General features: G+C 36.3%; 1 protein-coding gene across 1 annotated transcript; it reads left to right on the top strand.

Annotated features, from left to right (window-relative positions):
• Nucleotides 1–15,055: 15,055 nt before the first annotated feature.
• LOC132031162 (uncharacterized) lies at nucleotides 15,056–18,520 on the top strand. The gene is made up of 6 exons (XM_059421027.1): nucleotides 15,056–15,911; nucleotides 15,997–16,217; nucleotides 16,618–16,822; nucleotides 17,404–17,489; nucleotides 17,756–17,847; nucleotides 17,954–18,520. Exons 1-6 carry the CDS (start codon nucleotides 15,843–15,845, stop codon nucleotides 18,193–18,195), a joined length of 915 nt encoding a protein of 304 aa, XP_059277010.1. The 5' UTR covers nucleotides 15,056–15,842; the 3' UTR covers nucleotides 18,196–18,520.

The raw sequence follows: 18,520 nt of genomic DNA, 5'->3' as shown, positions 1-18,520 counted from the left end.
GATACATCTAATCACAAACCATCAATTATATTATTATAAAACTTAAGGAATAGCATCTGTTAGAAGGTAAGCTTATCTTTTTTATGCATGCATTACTGTGGAGTAGTCAAACTCAAACTAATTGTCTAATAGACATTATCCTCAAGCATCAAAATATTTTCATTATATATCTTAAGACTTTGGGTGTGTTCGGTATGGAGGAAAATATTTTCCGAAAAATAATTTTCTCATGTTCGTTTGATTAAAAAATTTAAAAAATATTTTTTTAGGAAAATAAGTTTCTCAAAAATGGGGAAAATGACTTCCTTAATAAAAGTAGGGAAAACAAGTCCACAAGTGCATTGCACCAACTACCCTATCACCATGCAACCCACCCCCAACCACTCCCACCCCACCCACCCCCTCCCCCGCGACCCAACCCCCCCCCCCCTTCCCCCCCAAAAAAAAAAAAAATGTTTTGATTTTTTTTTTTTTGATTTTTTGCACCACCCACCCCTAACCACTCCCCCTCCCCCAACCACCAAACCCCAACCACTCCCGCAACCCATGCACCACTCCCCCCACCCCGCACCCTACCTCCATCCCGCACCGCCTTCCACACACCCCACCCCCCCCCGCCCCAAAAAAAAATTAAAATTTTTTCTTTTGGGTTTCTACACCACCACATCCCCACACCTCCACCCCACACCTCCACCCCACCAACCCCCAACCACCAAATCGCAACCACTCCCGCAATCCATGCATCCCTACCCCCACCCCCAATTTTTTTCTTTTTCTTTTTTTCTTTAAAAAAGTTTTGAAAAGTTTTCTTTTTTGATTACCTACACCCACTCCCGACACGCGCCCCCTACCCCGTCCCGAATTTTCTACTTCCTATTTAATTTTACCTTTATTAAAAAAAATTATAAAAATTGAAATTTTGCGTGGTTAAAAATTAAAATTTTTGGAGGGGGTGGTGGGGTGTCGAGGTGGGTCCACGGGGGGGGGGGGGGGGGGGGAGGGATATGCTGGTTTAGAAAATCCAAAAAAAAAAAATTTAAAAACTTCAAAAAAAAAAAAAAAAATTAGGGTGGGGGGTTGGGGTCGCGGGGGTGGTGGGGTTGGGGTGGGTGGGATTTGTGCGGGTATTTTCCGAAAATATTTTTACCAACCAAACGAATACGAGAAAAAATGAATTTTCTTATTTTCCCCTACCCAAACGAACATGAAAATAAGTAAGAATTTTACTTATTTTCCCCTACCCAAACGAACATGAAAAAATAAGTAGAAATTTACTTATTTTCTAAGAGCACATTTTTCAAAAACATTTTTCTTGGAAAACATTTTCCTCCGTACCGAACACACCCTTTAAGAGTTCCAAATCGTATGATATATAGTCGAGTTGTCAATTTTATGTAGCTTAATGTGGTTAATAGCGAGGTTCAAAATTTTAACTTTGCACATACATATCAAGTCCAACATAATATGAGGAAAAACGAAATTATCCAAATATTTTGCTTCCTATTTGTTGTCGGGATGATAACCAATGAGTTTCAAGAGAATGGTGAATGATGCGACAAAAGATAATATTTTGGAAATTTTACACGAATAAGCTATTTTTATTTTCTTCTTCTAATCCTTCAAGAGTTACCTTTTTTTCCTTTTTTTCTTTTTTTTTTTTTTTTTTTTTCCTTTTTGAGCCTTTCAGGTACTACCAGCATTCAGCCCACCCAATACATAATGGAAGTAGGCAAACCCAATATGGAAGACCCAACGGACACCTGTATGGAATTAACTACGGGATCTATACACAAATAGCCGCTGAATTTAGTATATATTTTTTCTAGACGGTATATATATAGATTATACACTAACTATCTAGTTGTACCCATATTATACATGCGATATATGTGTATTACATTGCTGCATGCTATTTTTAATCTGAACGGTTGGGTGAACGATTATTTAGGTTAATTCTTCATTAACTTATGGACGTTTATCAACAGAAATGGGTTCATTATCCACTCCAATGCGAAGGGACTCTGAACACGAAATGCCTTCCGTAATGGCCAAAATTACACTAGCCTCATTCACATTCTTCTTTTTCTTTTCTCTTTAGGTATTCTGTATTCGAATTCCACTAGCTTGACTATTTCGGATTCAACTCTGGTAAGTTTACTAAACAGGTAAAGTGCTTCCTTTCAAGTTTTTTTTTTTTTTTTGAGAGTTAGAACCCCGAAACGTTTGATAAAAAGTGAAGCAATTCAACCATCTCACCGCACTTCTTGATATAAAAAGTGCTTAATAAAGTGAGATCAACACTTCTAACATAGACAAAACTGATCCAAACATAGTGGATCATTTGCACTTTTCTCCCTATTTTGTGTTGATCTTTAATTTTTCTCGTCAAGATAAACAACTTTTTTGCGGGACATAAGTTTATATTTTTACATCATAATATCCCACAAGTCATATCCCGTGCCCTTAAAGAACTTATGCCGCCACCCCATAAGCGGGACCAAGCATGTTGCCGCCAGAAGCAGAACCCCGTATTTCCTCTAGAGAATCTCCTAATCATTCCATTGGACATAAGTTCGATTTTGAAGGCCAAAACTAAAGGCCACCCCATTTGAAAGCCAAAAATCAAAGACCAGCCCATTTGAAGGGAAAACTGTGAAATTTCTTCAACATAGCTGCTGCAGTGGCTGATTTAAGAGAGACATTAATTTCTTGGTGTAGCTAAGTATAGAAGAGAAAAGGCTTTGTTGGGCCGGGCCTCACTTCGTGACATTTTCTCAACATTGCATGCAGTTTCGGCCCATTATATTAGTTTGGGCCGACGCACCCATTATATCTTAGGAAAATTTACTTCATTTATTTAAGTGTAAATACATTTAAATACAATCGAATACATTCAAAATGATTATTCTTCATTAATTAAAAGGATTTATGAGTGTAAGTACATTCAACTTTGCGACGCCGGTGGAGACCTTGCTGATCAAAGCTTGAATACATTCAAATACAGCAAAAACAAAAGGATACATCAATATATAAATACACTAAAATACATAGCTCCGTCATGTATTTAAATGCACTGAAATACAATCATTTTGAATATACACGTATTCAAAGAAATTAAGGTTGCATGTATTCAAATACAGTCAAATACACTTGACATCAGATAAGGTTGGATACAACTGATCAGTGTATTCAAATACACGCCAATTGCCTAAATGTAGCTATGAACCATAAGTTTGTAAAAGGTAGCTACTATTCATTAAGAGCTCCTAAAATGTTGTTATTTGTGTAAGTTACCCTATATGTTACCCCTTTTTATGGTAAGATATGATGATAACTTTTGATATGGAGATTTGTAGATTGCGATTTTGTATCAATGTATTTGAAAACGGATTTAATGTTACCCCCTTTTTATGGTAAGATATGATGATAACTTTTGATATGAAGATTTGTAGATTGCGATTTTGTATCAATGTATTCGAAAACGGATTTAAGTTACAAATTATTGTTTTATATCGGTGTAGTTTATGCGATAACAAGTTAATTATCGTTTTTATCGATATAACTGATTTCCATAAAAAGATCCGAATTAGGCTAAACCTTGGAGTTATCCTTTAATTAAAATTGAGCACCCAATGAAATGCTAATTACCGGATATGGATATGGTGAAAGTTTTTTTATCGAATAATTATGGGTTGCAAAAGCCAAGAAGTTTGGTCGCACGTAATTTGTTCTCATTCTTGATTTATTAAATAGATTTAAATTATGATTATTCAAAATCATTTTAGTGTCAAATTGCAACATAAATTATTTTTTGAACCACATGTCATGATGGACCTGAAAGATAAAAGTGTAATGCGTTCGTGAAAGTATATTAAATTAACGGGAATTTAATTTTGTGAGATGTCCTCAAAAGGGTCCAAACATAACAAATATTGCCATGTTTGGTTTTATAAAGTTTTGCAGAAATGCTCTCCAAAAATTGGAAACTTTTTTATCTGGAGTAAAAAGATAGAGACGTTTTTAGAAGAATCTCTTGGTTATAAGCTTGGCCAAGTGATACAAAAAATAAAAATCTCTTATTTAAATGGTTCCATAATATATATGAGGATTTTATGATGATGATTTCTTCAAAACATTTGCAAAGTTAATCAAATTCTACCTAAGTATTACTATTACCTAGAAATCTCAAATTCAATTCAGATTAAGGTCGTGTGAACTTGTGTTGAACTTATATGTTGGTATTATCCTTGATAATATAATATGTGTTAGAAAGTGTCAACTTGCACCAGTTGGTATTATTATATTTCTAATATTTTCCAGCTTTAAATAAAAAATCCATTTTTTCCATGTGCTTCAATCAAACAGACTCAAAAGGAACTGTAAAAGGTAAACCCCACACATGTTTTGAAAAGATCAAAATCCTTATAAAATTTGTCCCCCCAAAACATTTATGCACACAATGACTCAAATAGGGGTGTACAAACCAAACCGACAAACCGCACCAAATCGATAAACCGAGTTAAACCGAGAAAAAAATCCGACTAGTGGTTTGGTTTGACTTGGTTTGGTGTTGGAAAAAAAAACCGAGCATAATGTCTGGTTAGGCGCGTTTGGTTTTTTAAAAGGAAAAATAGAAACCAAAAGCCGGGTGGTCGAGAGCATATTCTTGTATTCGATTTTAAAAATATTTTATACATAAGAATATTTATTTGTAATGTAATTTGTAAATATTTCTTAAATTTTTTCCCCGAAAATTTTTTGTCTTTTATCATATTATTTAAGCTTGAACTTAGAATTTGAATGCCAATAAGTTTTATATCCCATAGATGTTAATAAATCAAATAAAGTCCAAATCAAAACCAACTCAACACTAATGCTAACAAAAGAAATTAGAATTCTAACACTAGGAATGACATGGAAGAATGTTATATCTATTCTTTAGTTTTTCATAATTGGTTTAGAGCGTAAAAATATATAGCTTAATTTTTTCTTTGTCATGTAATTAATACTTATTAAGTCCGTACTTATTTTATCATAACTTAGTATTTAGATTAAAGTCATTTTCTTTATGGCTTATTAATTAGCAATACTTATTTTAACCGATTTTTATTATTTTTTTGTTGAATATTTTAATACGATGTCATCAACCCATCTCACACATTTTGTGTTATTTTCTTAAGAAATACCTTAGTTATATAGTTGTATCTTACTAGGACTAAAGAAATATTTGAAGTAAAAGTCATATGTTTTGTATGAAGACTTTTTTCGGAAAAAAAAAAGCAGAAAAACCCAAAAAAACCGAATAACTTGAGAAAACCGAAGTTGAAAAATCTGAATTTTATTGGTTTGGTTTGGTTTTATAAATTTAAAAACCCGACGCAATTGGTTTGGTATTTGAAAAATCCGAACCAACCCGGTCCATGTACACCCCTAGACTCAAATATGAGCTAAAAAACATATTTCACTATAACTAATTCAACTTTGTAACCAAAGCATTATGTGCACACAATATAGGCTAGAAAACACATTTCCATTCACCCAGTATACTAGTAGTAAAAGAATATTAATGATGAAAAATGTAACGACCCGTTTGGTCGTTATAGACTTTCCTAACGCATTTTCGCGGTCCATTTATGAGCTTGGTTCACACAAAAGCTCACTTTTGACAGAGGGAATAGTTGAGTCAAAGCATGCTTCAAAGACGAGGTAACAAAGTTTAAATACGGGGATTCGGGCAACTTTTTGTGTAATAAATTTTGATGTGTGTCTTAAAGTGAAAAGAGTTGACCCAAAGTTGACTTTTGGGTAAACGGACCTTTTCGAAAGTGATCACAGAGAAAACATCCTTCATAACCCGATACGGGACTTCCGGATGATCTTTTAGAAATTGTGTGTATACCAACGCCTAGTTTCGAAAAATGTTCCATATAGATACGGAAGTTTATATCGGATGCATTTTGGGACTTGAGTTGAGCATTTTGGAAATCGATGGTATCGGGGTTGACTCGATCGGCGAGGTCCGGCAAATTTGGGCTACGCGTTCGTACGAAATCAACCCGACAAAATATTTTTGTATGGGTCGTGAACAAGTATGTGGTTTATGAGTCGCTTCATATCGAGCCTCGACAAATGCCACCGTTTCTTCTCCTTGGTTAGGTATTTCGTTTGAGACCGACAAAGGCTCTACGAGTCGGGATTATTTCCGTGTTACACACACCGAAGTGCCGACGGTACCGCTTTTCTCTACCTACGTCTCCGTGTGTTGCCCGTTGGTCCGAGAGGCGGCACGCAAGTATGTCTTGCGGTAACTTGGGGACGGCATCCCTCATTCGAAAATGGATGTATTGCGCGTCAGCGGAACCTTATTTTCAATGTCCGTTATACGTGTTGTGACCACTTACCCTTTGTTATTAAAATTAAGTGTGCATTAAATAAGCCCCGAGTCTATCATTTAATGCCATTTTGAAATTTGAGCTCTTGCGGACTGTTTTAGAAGATTATTGGAGAAGGTTCTTGGTGGTAAGTTTTGCTAATCCCTTTACTAATTTCCCTGTTCCTAATCATCATAGATTCCTTCTTCCTTAGAAATTCCTTAGTAATGGATGATGAAAATGGGTTTTGATGGATGTTCTATCTAGGCTTATTAATGATGAAATTGATGGGGTTTATGCTAGATTTTGATAAATCTAAGTTTGTTAATCATATACCTTCCATTATTAGAGTTAAATTCTTGAATCAAAGAGTTAGGGTTTATGTCACACCCCGACCTTACTCCGCGAAAGGGTGTGATGGGCACCGATGAACCCCACATCCGGGTCCGAGCGAACCATACGTACTTTTATTACGCACATAATTTTTTTTTTCCTAATAAAGATAAAATACAAAATACAACTTTCGAAAATAATTACTTTCGTTGCTTCCAAATTACATAAACTACGTAGCCTTCGAAAAGATAAGAGAGAAAGAAGTAACACATATAGCGTATCGGTCACGCATCCCCGCGAGACTCGCGGGGCCGCTAAGGCCCGGAAGACATCGTATCAACACCCACGACGGTCAGAATCCACGAACAAAACAATGTCTCTAACAAGGATCCGTCGAAATCAAAACGCATAAACTTACGACTCGGCGGCACTCGGGAAAATGGAGCTTGTCATCTCCCGTGTGGCCGGAACATCTTCTATAATAACTTCAACCAAACTTGACCTCGAGTAACTACGCGGCGCATAGGCACGGCTCAAAAACAAAGAATGGAAAGATACTTATACCGGAGTATGTGCGAGTGTATGCAACACAAAGAAATGTAACTATCGGCCCATACAAGGTGACCTAGATAACGGCAAAGGACTACCAAATAGGAATCAATGGACGGCATACGACTACGCAATACCGGACACTTACCTAAAGAGACACAATCCATACATATTCTGTCATTAACCTTTTCTTATGTCGAAAAGGTACGTAAAGTAAGTAGGTCCGAAACACGTAGTACCAAAATGCTTATTTTACAATCACAGATCGCATGTCCGAAGAGAGTGCGAGGAAAATATAGAGCGCACCGGTGATGTCACACGATTGGACGGAGTGCAAAACGTACGCAAAACGCCCGGCCACCGGCAGGTCATATATCGTGACGGAACATCAAACGTCCCATCCAAAAATGCTACGCAAAGACGATGTCACGTTCTCCAATATAAGGACGAAATACGAATCGTGTACTACACTTGCTACGGCAAGGGAAGAAAGAGTCAAAACTTATATGTACGGACGTTTTACAAAAGAGTTGTCAAAAGTACAAGTTAGCAACTTCCGTTAAATGTCGGCAACGTATTCGTAGTCGGAGTCGAAAAGACGTAAACAAAGTATATACTGACGGTATCCGTGAACAGACTCTCGAAGACGTACGGAGATATATCACGAGTCATTCGTAATCAAAATCGGAAAGACAATGGAAACATAATAGGCGGAAAGATACACTTTTCTTTTATATCAAAATCGAGAGATGTAGAAGTCGACGTACAAAATCGTCATCTAGTCGAAGTACAAAAAATGCGGACCTTGTCAAGTCAATATCAAAATGCTCCTATTTTCGGACCACGGATTATGCATACGCCAGATTTTCACTTATATTATCATAAGCATATGTACGATCCACGTATCCATGGCCCTCCGGTGAGGGACGCGGTAACGTAAGGTCATCCATGGCCCTACGAGTACTTGGACGCGGTGACTTATTCGCCCTCGAGTTCGGTTCATATGCCATCCGGCCCCACCGTCCCCATATCATCGGATCATAATATCATATACATAAAAACGCAAGACGTCTTCGACGAGGCCCGCCGGGAAACCGCGGCTCCCCGAGTTCGACGCGGTGAACAATGCGCATCTTTGTGCCCGAACCGCACGATGGCACGACGGTTCTCCTCCTTAACCGGCCGGGACGGGAACGGCACATTGGGCCCTCCCTCCTTGCACGAGCGTAGTCGTGAGAAACCATATGCCCGGGCATCGAGTCGTCCGGACTCGTGTGAATCGTTACACTTTTCCGTGCTTTCGAAGACTCGGAAACGGTTGCCTCGGTTCTTCGCGCCAAATTAATATCGGGAAGTTGAGCCATTTTGCGTTTGAAATACGAAACCTCTTCGCAACGACTTTTGAGCGACCCGATCGTACGTGAAGAACACTAGGGCTTACGAGAGCACGGGAAAACTCACCATGCTCGAATACTTATATCGGAATATTCAAATCGTGATCATTCGTACCGAAGCGGGGGAGTTTATCGCCGGAATAGGGAACCGAATACTCACATCCGAATTACCAAATACTTATAACAAACTCGGAACATTAGCCAAAGGTTTCCATTAATTGTCGTACGAAATAAGGCAAATAGAACATATGGTACATAGGTCTCGGGGGATTGTGGGCCCACCTCGGGTCGAATGAGGTGGCGTACCCAATTTACGTATTTTACACTTCATAATATCATTCGTGATAGTTTTTTTAAGGTAGTCGAGGTCCCATTTGTTCAAGTTCTGGAACCCGCCGTTTAGACAACTTTTCCAACCATCGGGCAAACCCCGAAAGGCATAATCGATCGAGGATTGTGGATTCTACCGAAAGAAAAAGGGCACCATTTCGGACGTGGATTCCGAAGAGTAGCCCATGTTGTTCCCATGGGGTCCAAATTCAAGCCTAGTATAACTAGGACATGCCAAAAAGCAAAGAGGTGAGGCCTTACATACCTTTTCGCTTCTTAAGCTTCTCCAAAATTCGAATCGGCCGTTTTTCTCCAAAATCTACAAATGGTCATGTTTACCAATTATCAATAGTGGACTTTTAGCATTCAAATCTTTAATTCACTACTTGTCTACATAAAAATTTGGAGACACGCATCTCCCCTATAACGATCGCCGCCCGAGAATCACAACTCGGCCAATACAACAATTACAATCGGAGAATCGATTTCCCTCGCCAACATATATCAACGACAATACCATTAATTATTTCAACGACCCTCACAATATTCATAATGATTTAATGCTATCCCCCCGTCCGAGAAAACTTCGACAAAAGTGTAACTACAATATTTTTATTCTAGATTCATAACCCATATTAAAACCATGCATTGCTAACATCATATTCATACGAAAACATAAGGAAGCATACTAATATTACATTAACTTCTCCACCAATCTACAAATAATTTCCATTTCGAAGTCAACCCTTTAAATTTCATATAATATCATAGAATCCGCAGATGACATCGACTAGAATATTACATATGAAAAATCAACTCATCATAGCTTACCACCATCGATAACATTCATCATTAATGAGAGGCAACGTGACAACTACACCCATATTTTCATAATTTTCCATCCTTTTTCCATACATTGCAACAACAACTAACATACTACATAGAATTAATCCATTCCTTTCCAAATCACACTATGATCGGAACGTGCCACAACTACATATACACGGATAACTATTCAACATCCATACGGTTTCATAATTTTCATGAGTTTCATTCACTCCTACACACCACAACATACACAACCATACATAACATATAAAAAAGAAGATTAAAATTCTTACCCTTTTCTTTAATTCCCCACATCAAGAATCTCAGAATGTTGATCTTGCAACAATAAATCATATCTACTTGTTCCAATGACCTCTTCTCCTTGCTAGGGACCTTCAACTATTAGAGAATAATTTTTTTGAGAAATTTTTCCAAAATTCTTGTTGCCTCTTAAGCTTGGCCGAAATTGGCCCTTTGTTTTTCTTCCAATATTTTCTTTAAATTCATTTTTTTTTCTCTCCAACTCTCCAAATTGATGAATTGGTCCTAAGGACACCAATGACTTATATATATATATATATATATATATATATATATATATATATATATATATATATATAGTCTCCCGTTTGGTCGTTATGTGGCCACCTATCCATCTCTAGAATTTGGTGGCAAAGATGACTTATTTGGTGGCAAAGATGACTTATTTGTCATCTTTTCTCATCTTTTTTTTTTCTTTCCACATGGCCAATATGGCCCTTTCAAGAATGTTCTTGAGTTGTTTGTGAAATTACCATTTTGCCCCTAGTTTTTCATAATATTACCATAGTGCCCTCTGCGAATTTCCCTTTTTACCCTTGGCTTTCCCCCATATGTCCATACCCATATTGTTCATAAATGATTTTATAACCAACTTGCACTTGTGGTAACTTTATAATTCTAAATAATAGTCTTACCCTTAATATTTTGATTTAATCTTCTATCTAGGCTTATTAATGATGAAATTGATGTTTATGCTAGATTTTGATAAATCTAAGTTTGTTAATCATATATTCCGGTTGAATTCTTGAATAACAATTTATACCCAAAATTGAGGGTTTTACTTGAAATCAAAAATTAGGTGAACCCATGAGTTGAATCGGCAATTAGTTGTTGGATCACCTAGTGCTTAATTTGATATTTTGCTCCCGAACTTCCCGTTTTGACCTTGTGGGCCTCGTTTCCCCAATTTATAGGGTTAGATTTGACCTAAATTGAATGGTAGCAATATTAGTATCGTTCTTCATGATTTCTAATCTAGATTTCATTCTGCCTAGACTACTTTGGTTCTGAGGCTCGGCGGAAAGGCAAGGCAAAGGAGTGAGTGGCTGGTGTTTGCGGTTCGGCCATCCAGGTAGGTTATGGCTTACCCTTGGTGAGACTTCGTGTAGAGAAACATATATTTAGATGATATTGTCGAAGACAACATGTGAACCTTCGGGTATGAAGTCGGGTTGGATATTGCCTTAGGTTGGGCCCTGTTGTGTGTTTGGGGCTAGCCACCCCGTTGTGTTGTGATTTGATTGTTCTATTGTGTTGGCTTGATGCCACGTGTTGTTAGTAGACATTGGAATCTGTTGTTCCATCTTGATTATGATATTGTGTTGGCGTACCCACTGTTGGTCCTTGTGACTTGATATATTGTCGGCGTACCCACTGTTGGTACTTGTGACTTGATATATTGTTGGCGTACCCACTGTTGGTACTGGTGACTTGATATATTATTAGCGTACCCACTGTTGGTACTTGTGACTTGATATATTGTTGGCATACCCATTGTTGGTACTTGTGATATTGAGCATGATTATTGATGTTGATACATGCATTGCATGCACACTCATTCTTCATGATGTACTGTTGAGACATTGATGATACTTGATGAAACATTGTAATGAGCTTGGCTTGGTTTTTAAATGAGAGTGATGTGAGAGTCCGCTATCCGATGTTAGCCCCGGCATGGTGGATTGAGTGAATGCATGGACTCCGCGGGTCCCCGGAGGGTGGTGCGGTGAGAACCCCCCGGGCAAAGAACCCCCCGTGGGCAAAGATCCGGGACGGGTGGCACTTAGACTTCGCGAGTCACCTTGGGTTGTGCTACCGAGATGTGATATTTTCGTCCGGAGTACATGTGTACACAACATTTGCATGGCATTGCATTGCATCCATACATTATTGCATTGCATTGCATTCACGACTTACATTGAGATGATTTGGTGTTGTACTTGTGATGTGGGATTCGGTTTGTTATACTGAGACTTGGTGCTATTGGGATTAGATACTTCACTTAGGCGATGACGTGTACTTAGCTCCGATTTTGTTGGACTTATACTTATTGGTTTGTCTACCTATCTTGCTTTATTGTCTGAATTATGTAAGCTATACTTAGTCGGCCGATGATACCTACCAATATTGTTGTTTTGTACGTCGACCGCACTGTCGCATTCCTTTATGAATGCGAGTATCGGAGTTGGGTTTCTTCCATCTCTCGTGGGCCGAAGGTCATCTTCGGCATTGTTATGAGTTTCCAGGGTGAGCATGGACGTTCGCTGCCTTGAAGACTCTTCCCATTTTATGTCTTACTTTTGCTATTCTAAGACATATACAGATTTATGTAATATTATTCCAGACTTGTATATTTTTCATTAGATGCTCTTGTATGACTTAGACTAGACCCTGGGGGTATTTTCCTTATTCCGCACTATGCTACTATATGTGTGTGTATATATATATATTATTGTGAGACTTACGTATTTATTCTTTCCGCTTGCTTGATTTAATTATTCATGTCTTTATTTATCGTTGGTTCGAGAGTTCGCTTACCGAGGTGAGAAAGGTAAGTGCCCGCACGGCTTAGTCGAAATAGATCGTGACAAAAAAGTCACTACAAGCCAAACTTCCTTGGCAGAATAATGAATTACAAGCCAAGCCTCTTGTTGTAGTTTCTACTAGTCTACTTATCAAGTATCAAGTCAAGTCAAAGTTACCTTCATTGGTCCTATTTTTTTAAAGTCAAAGTTACCTTCATTGGTCCTTTTTTTTTTCATCTCATATCTGGTTTCCTTTTTCTTGAGCTGGGGTCTATTGGAAATAACCTCTCTACCGAATAACGATAAGGGGTAAGGTATGCGTACACCCATGCTCCTCATACCCCACTTGTGGGAATGTACCGGATACATGTTTATTATTGTATGTCGTATTCGATTTGGAGTTTCCATTAATTCCAATTTACATCCCGTAAAGTTTATTAAAAGAGAAAACACATCTTACAAAAAAAAAATTCATTCCAAAGTTTAAACCCGAAACCTTAATTAAGGATAAAAAAATCTTATTCATTCACCACGTACATGCCTTGGTGATACTTTCATTAGTCCGCGGAAAAAGGTACTATAAGCATCCATGAAGATAATTACTTCATTGTCCTATGAATAGTCCAAGTTTAAGATTTCTTGGTATAAGCTTTTAGTAATCTAAACCCAACCCAACCACCAACTTTATTTCTCATTTTAAAAAATAATTGGTGTTGGGACATAGCAAAATGTTCATGCTTCTTGACTGCAAACCTATCACATGGTATCACATCCTGCAACGCGGAGATTCGGTAGTAGTTCCACCTCAGCTCCTACACCTTTTATCCTTAGAAGTTGCAAAAGTATATACTGCTAGGGGTAGTTTGGTGCATGGTATAAGCTGGAATATCTCAACACTAATTTTTTGTATCATGTTTGATAAAAAATATAAATTTATCCTGAAATAAATTGAATAAATTTATAATCTCAAACAAAGTATAAAAGTAGTATATATATTTCACAACATTATTTTGATGGTATAAAATAGTGATGAGATAAATTAGTCCGGAATTATAATCCGGGGATATTTTGACCATGCACCAAACGACCACGTAGTAGTAGTATATTTTCACAATATTATTTTGAGGTTAAGTTATATATTCGTTAGTTTACAAAAAAGTTCTAGACTTTCGGGTCACCCAAAAAATATCTAAGTAAAACTTTTTAAAATATGAAATTTATAATTTTGAAAATAATAATAAGACATATTATCTGTTATAATATATAAAGGTGACTTGATGGTGTAAAATTATTTTTACATTGACAAGGTATATAATTTAAACTCTATTTATTGTAGATGAATAGGATCTCTTCATTCTCAACCATCGATCTCGATTCAAATTCTAGGAATCTTTTTTTTTTAAGGGAAAAGGGTCAAAAATACCCTCTTTACTTTGAAAAAATGGCTAAAAATATATTCCATTACAAATTTGGATAAAAAATATCCCACTCATCATTAAAGTTTTCAGATATACATCTGTCTTAACGGAAATCCCCAACATAACCCGATTTCATTTTTAAACCACTCCATTTAAATCCGACCCAACTAAATAAAAAACCCATATGGGTTACCCGCTCCTATGCCTAGTGGCTCCAGATGTAGGACTCGGGAACAAATTGGTCGCATATGGGTTTTTTATGTAGTTGGGTCAGGTTTAAATAAGCGGATTTAAAAATGAAATCGAGTTATGTTGGGAATTTTCTTTAAGACAAGGGTATATTTGAAAACTTTAATAACGGGAGGGGTATTTTTGAATCAAATTTGTAATAGAAGATATTTTTAACCATTTTCCCAAAGCAGAGGGGCATTTTTGACCCTTTTCTCCTTTTTTTTAAAGAAGCATTTTCCTCTTTAATGATGTTATATGACGTAAATCTGAATTAGTGGAAACAAATAATGTACACGATAGGAAACCAGACAATTTTTTTTTTACAAAATAAAGTTAAGATAAACAAACAAAAACAAACATTTCAATTTCAATAAAGAAAGACCAAATGCTAAGTATTACTCCCTTCAGATCAAAAAAAGAGTCCACTTAGCCATTTGCACACCCCTTAAGAAAATACTAATTTTTAGATAAAAATAGATAATTTGACTAAACTACCCCTAATTAAATGGACATTGAAATTTGATCATATAATACTTAATAGGGACAAATATGAAAAAATAAGGTTAATTCTTTTTTGATTTACTAAGTGAACTTTTTTTTTAATTAAAAAAAAAAGAAGCTAAGTGAACTCTTTTTTTGATTCCGAGGGAGTAGTATCTTCTATCCTCATGCCTTAATTATAGCCCCGCCACTCCCTCCATCATCTTTGTCTCTCGTCACCAATCAACATCTCAGCCTGTTCAATAGCTCACAAAAAATCTAGTGATCCATCAAACGTAAATATTTAACGACACAAAAAACGTTTCTGTAAAAGAAAAAAAAATAAAAAATCTAGTGATCCATCATACTCTGTTTATTCTATAGTGTGAACAAAATTTGATCCCTTTTCATCCAAAACCATTGAATTCCATTTAGAAAAATGAATTTATGATGTTCAATTTTATCTATCTTTTGTCTCTTTCTTTCTTTCTTACAAAACAAAGCTAGATACTTGGTTTTCTTGACGTGACACTAATAACTTCTTCCCCAAACAAAGTCCAAACTTTTTCTTATTGTTTTCTTCATTCTTCTTCTTTCTTGCCACCCCCCCCCCCGCGCCACCCCCAACCCCCAGGAAACACGGGGGTAGTTTTCTTGGAATTTTTTGGCTATGGGGTACGTCATTTTCCTAAAATTAATACATTTGTGTTGAAAAGTTCTTTGCTTTCATTGAATTCAAGAATAAGTATTTGGTATTCTTTAGTTTTTTGAGTTTTGGGATTGTGGGGTTTTTATAAAAAGAGAAAAAAAGAAAGGAAAAGGGGAGATCAAAAAGATTTCTGTTTCCTTTTATTTCTTTGTTAGTTTTCTTGTTATTTTTTTTAAGAAAGTCCAAAAGTTATTTGTACTTTTTCCTTAGTGACATATAAAGGTAACAAAATCCTGATATTGTTGTTTTTTTCCTCTGTTTTGTCTTTGTTTCCTTTGTGTGGTATCTTTTTTTTTTTTTTTTTTGAAAGAGTTAGAAGAGAGAAAACAGTTTCATTTCTCTCTTTCTCAACAATGCAATCAAATCTTGAGTCTTTTTTGGATTGCACAACACCATTAGTAGCATCTCATTTTCTTGCCAAGGTTTGTTTTCCTATATTTTTTCCTTTTTCCTTTTTTTAATGAATGTAATTTTGTATGATATGATTGTTTATTTCATTATTTGCAGAGTGATATTAGAAAACTTAATAAGCTTTGGCATCCAAGTGAAAGGAAAGAGATTGAATACTTCACATTGGCTGATCTTTGGAATTGTTATGATGAATGGAGTGCTTATGGTGCTGGAGTTCCTATTAAATTGGATAGTGGTGAAACTTTAGTCCAATATTATGTGCCTTATCTTTCAGCTATTCAAATTTTTACCAGCAGTTCATCTGTAAGCACTTTAAGGTACCATTTTGCATGTTACATTCTTCTTGGTATCTCAAGTTGATCATAGCACATGGTTTGACTTGAGTTTCTAACTAAATTAGGTGCTTTTCTTTACTAAAGAAATGCTAATATCTGTAACTGAAAAGCATATTCTTGTGCAACAACTTTGGTTTAGTCAAAATTTCTGATGGTGGTACAGTCAAACTTCGGTATAACAACGTCGTTTATTTGAACTTTTTTGGCTCTTTATAGTGAAATCTTTGTTACAGAGAGCATATAACATAACATGAAAATTCGGTTCCAAAGAAAACTTGTTATAGTGAAATGTTGCTATAGAGGATGACTGTAATAGAGAGATCTGACTGTATAAAGTATTTTCTCAAAGTTAAACTGGTGAAATGTTTATAATATTTTTTAGGGAGGAGACTGAGTCTGTGTGGGAGACAAGGGATTCTTTCAGTGATTCATTCAGTGATGAGAGTGAGAGTGAAAAGCTTTCGAGATCGGATGGTTGTTCCTCAGAGGAAGATAATCACTTGCAAATGAATGATAGATTGGGTTACCTTTATTATCAATACTTTGAGAGATCTTCTCCATATGGAAGAGTCCCTCTTAGGGATAAGGTATCTTGTTTTTGCTCGAATCATGTCATTCTTTTGCACTACTATTGTCGAATATGGTGTTGTTTCCATTCCTATTCCTCTGTTTCAAAATCTTATTAACACATAATTTTGCTATTAGCGAGTAATTTGTTTGTGGTAGAGGCATATAAGTTGTACATTTATTTGTATTCTATTCCAGTTTCCACTGTTTCTTGGTTTCTTCTTTGATCCCCCTTGTATTAAGCATAACGCAATTACTGATAGAACTTAAAATGGTAATGGTTAATGACAGAATTCTACAAACGATCACTCCTTTTTCATGCATTTCTTATCTATTACTGTTTGATGCCATAGATAGCGTATCATCTTGATTCGATTCTCTCAAGAATCCCTGTATTATAGCAGTTACTTGCTCCACTTTATTTTATGCAACTCTGGTGTAAATTAGGAACATTTGTTCTTTCTTTCTGCATTAGAGTTATCTAATGTTTCTATACTAGAATGCATTATACTATTCGAGGGAAACTGTGGTTTGAATTTCTTAAGAATATGATGCATTATTTTGTATTTTATGTGAATCTAACTGTTCATTTTGCTTTCAGATTAGTAGCTTAGCTGAAAAACACCCTGGATTAATGTCATTGAGAAGTGTAGATCTTTCACCAGCTAGTTGGATGTCAGTTGCTTGGTAAAATTACTCTCTCTCTCTCTCTCTCTCTCTCATTTGTGATCATGGAAGTGATGGTTATATTGGTAGATTTTACCAAATTCTGGTGCTTTAAATGTACAAAAACTTTCCCAGTCGAAGAACCTGTATTTAGTGACGTTATTATACTTTCGCCTTCATTGGTGTTCAAGGGGATCTTGTTTTTCCCGTGGTGAGTTATTTGATCTTATTCTTTATGTTGATTGTATCACTAACTTTACTGATATGAAAAAAAAAAAAAAAAACAGGTACCCGATATATCACATTCCCATGGGAAGAACCATTAAGGACTTGTCTACATGCTTTCTCACATTCCACACCCTTTCTTCTTCTTTTCAAGGTATTCTTCCTTTTATCCTGTGAACAACTGAAATTCGGTCGCCTATGTTACTTTATCGATAATATACAGAAGATTCTTATGAACTATACTTTCGAATTTGTTTCAGATATGAACCTTGAAGATGGCATGGAGAAAGGTATTAGGAAACGAAACGAAGGGGAAGCAATCCCACTTCCACCTTTCGGTTTGGCAACTTACAAGATGCAGGGTAATGTGTGGATTTCGGACAGGAGTGGGAGGGACCAAGAGAGGATGGTGTCACTATTAAGCGTGGCAGACTCTTGGCTAAAGCAATTAGGGGTCCAACACCATGATTTTAAATACTTCTTGGGCATTCGTCGTGGCTAAAAACTCAAATGATTGACACTCTCTTTGACATACTTCTTTGTAAAGGCATTAGGCTTTTCTGTGATCCCCTCACCTTACCAAAATGAGGATTGTAGTAATGCAGTCTCTTGAACTTCAGAGTTATGTGACTCTTTATGTATAGGAGTAGCTAAGTTTTGAAGGGATAAATTTTGAGGTGAAGCGAGAGATTAGTGTGGACGGCTTTTATAATTGTGGACTAATGATCATGACATGACAATGATTAAGATATTCCTATTGTGAGCTATTCTTGCAAGCTTCTGCAAAATGCTCTCTATATTGTATGATTCTGAACAGCTTTCATTCA

The sequence above is a fragment of the Lycium ferocissimum genome, chromosome 9 (genome assembly GCF_029784015.1).
Source record: "Lycium ferocissimum isolate CSIRO_LF1 chromosome 9, AGI_CSIRO_Lferr_CH_V1, whole genome shotgun sequence".
Taxonomy (NCBI): Eukaryota; Viridiplantae; Streptophyta; class Magnoliopsida; order Solanales; family Solanaceae; genus Lycium; species Lycium ferocissimum.
Note: the sequence above shows the minus strand (reverse complement) of the source record. Positions and strands in the feature narration are given on the sequence as shown.

Coding starts and splice junctions, on each gene's coding strand:
- LOC132031162 (XM_059421027.1), top strand. CDS start 15,843: ATGCAATCAAATCTTGAGTCTTTTTTGGATTGCACAACACCATTAGTA. Junction 16,218..16,617: donor TCATCTGTAAGCACTTTAAG/GTACCATTTTGC, acceptor AATATTTTTTAG/GGAGGAGACTGAGTCTGTGT. Junction 17,848..17,953: donor CCTTTCTTCTTCTTTTCAAG/GTATTCTTCCTT, acceptor AATTTGTTTCAG/ATATGAACCTTGAAGATGGC.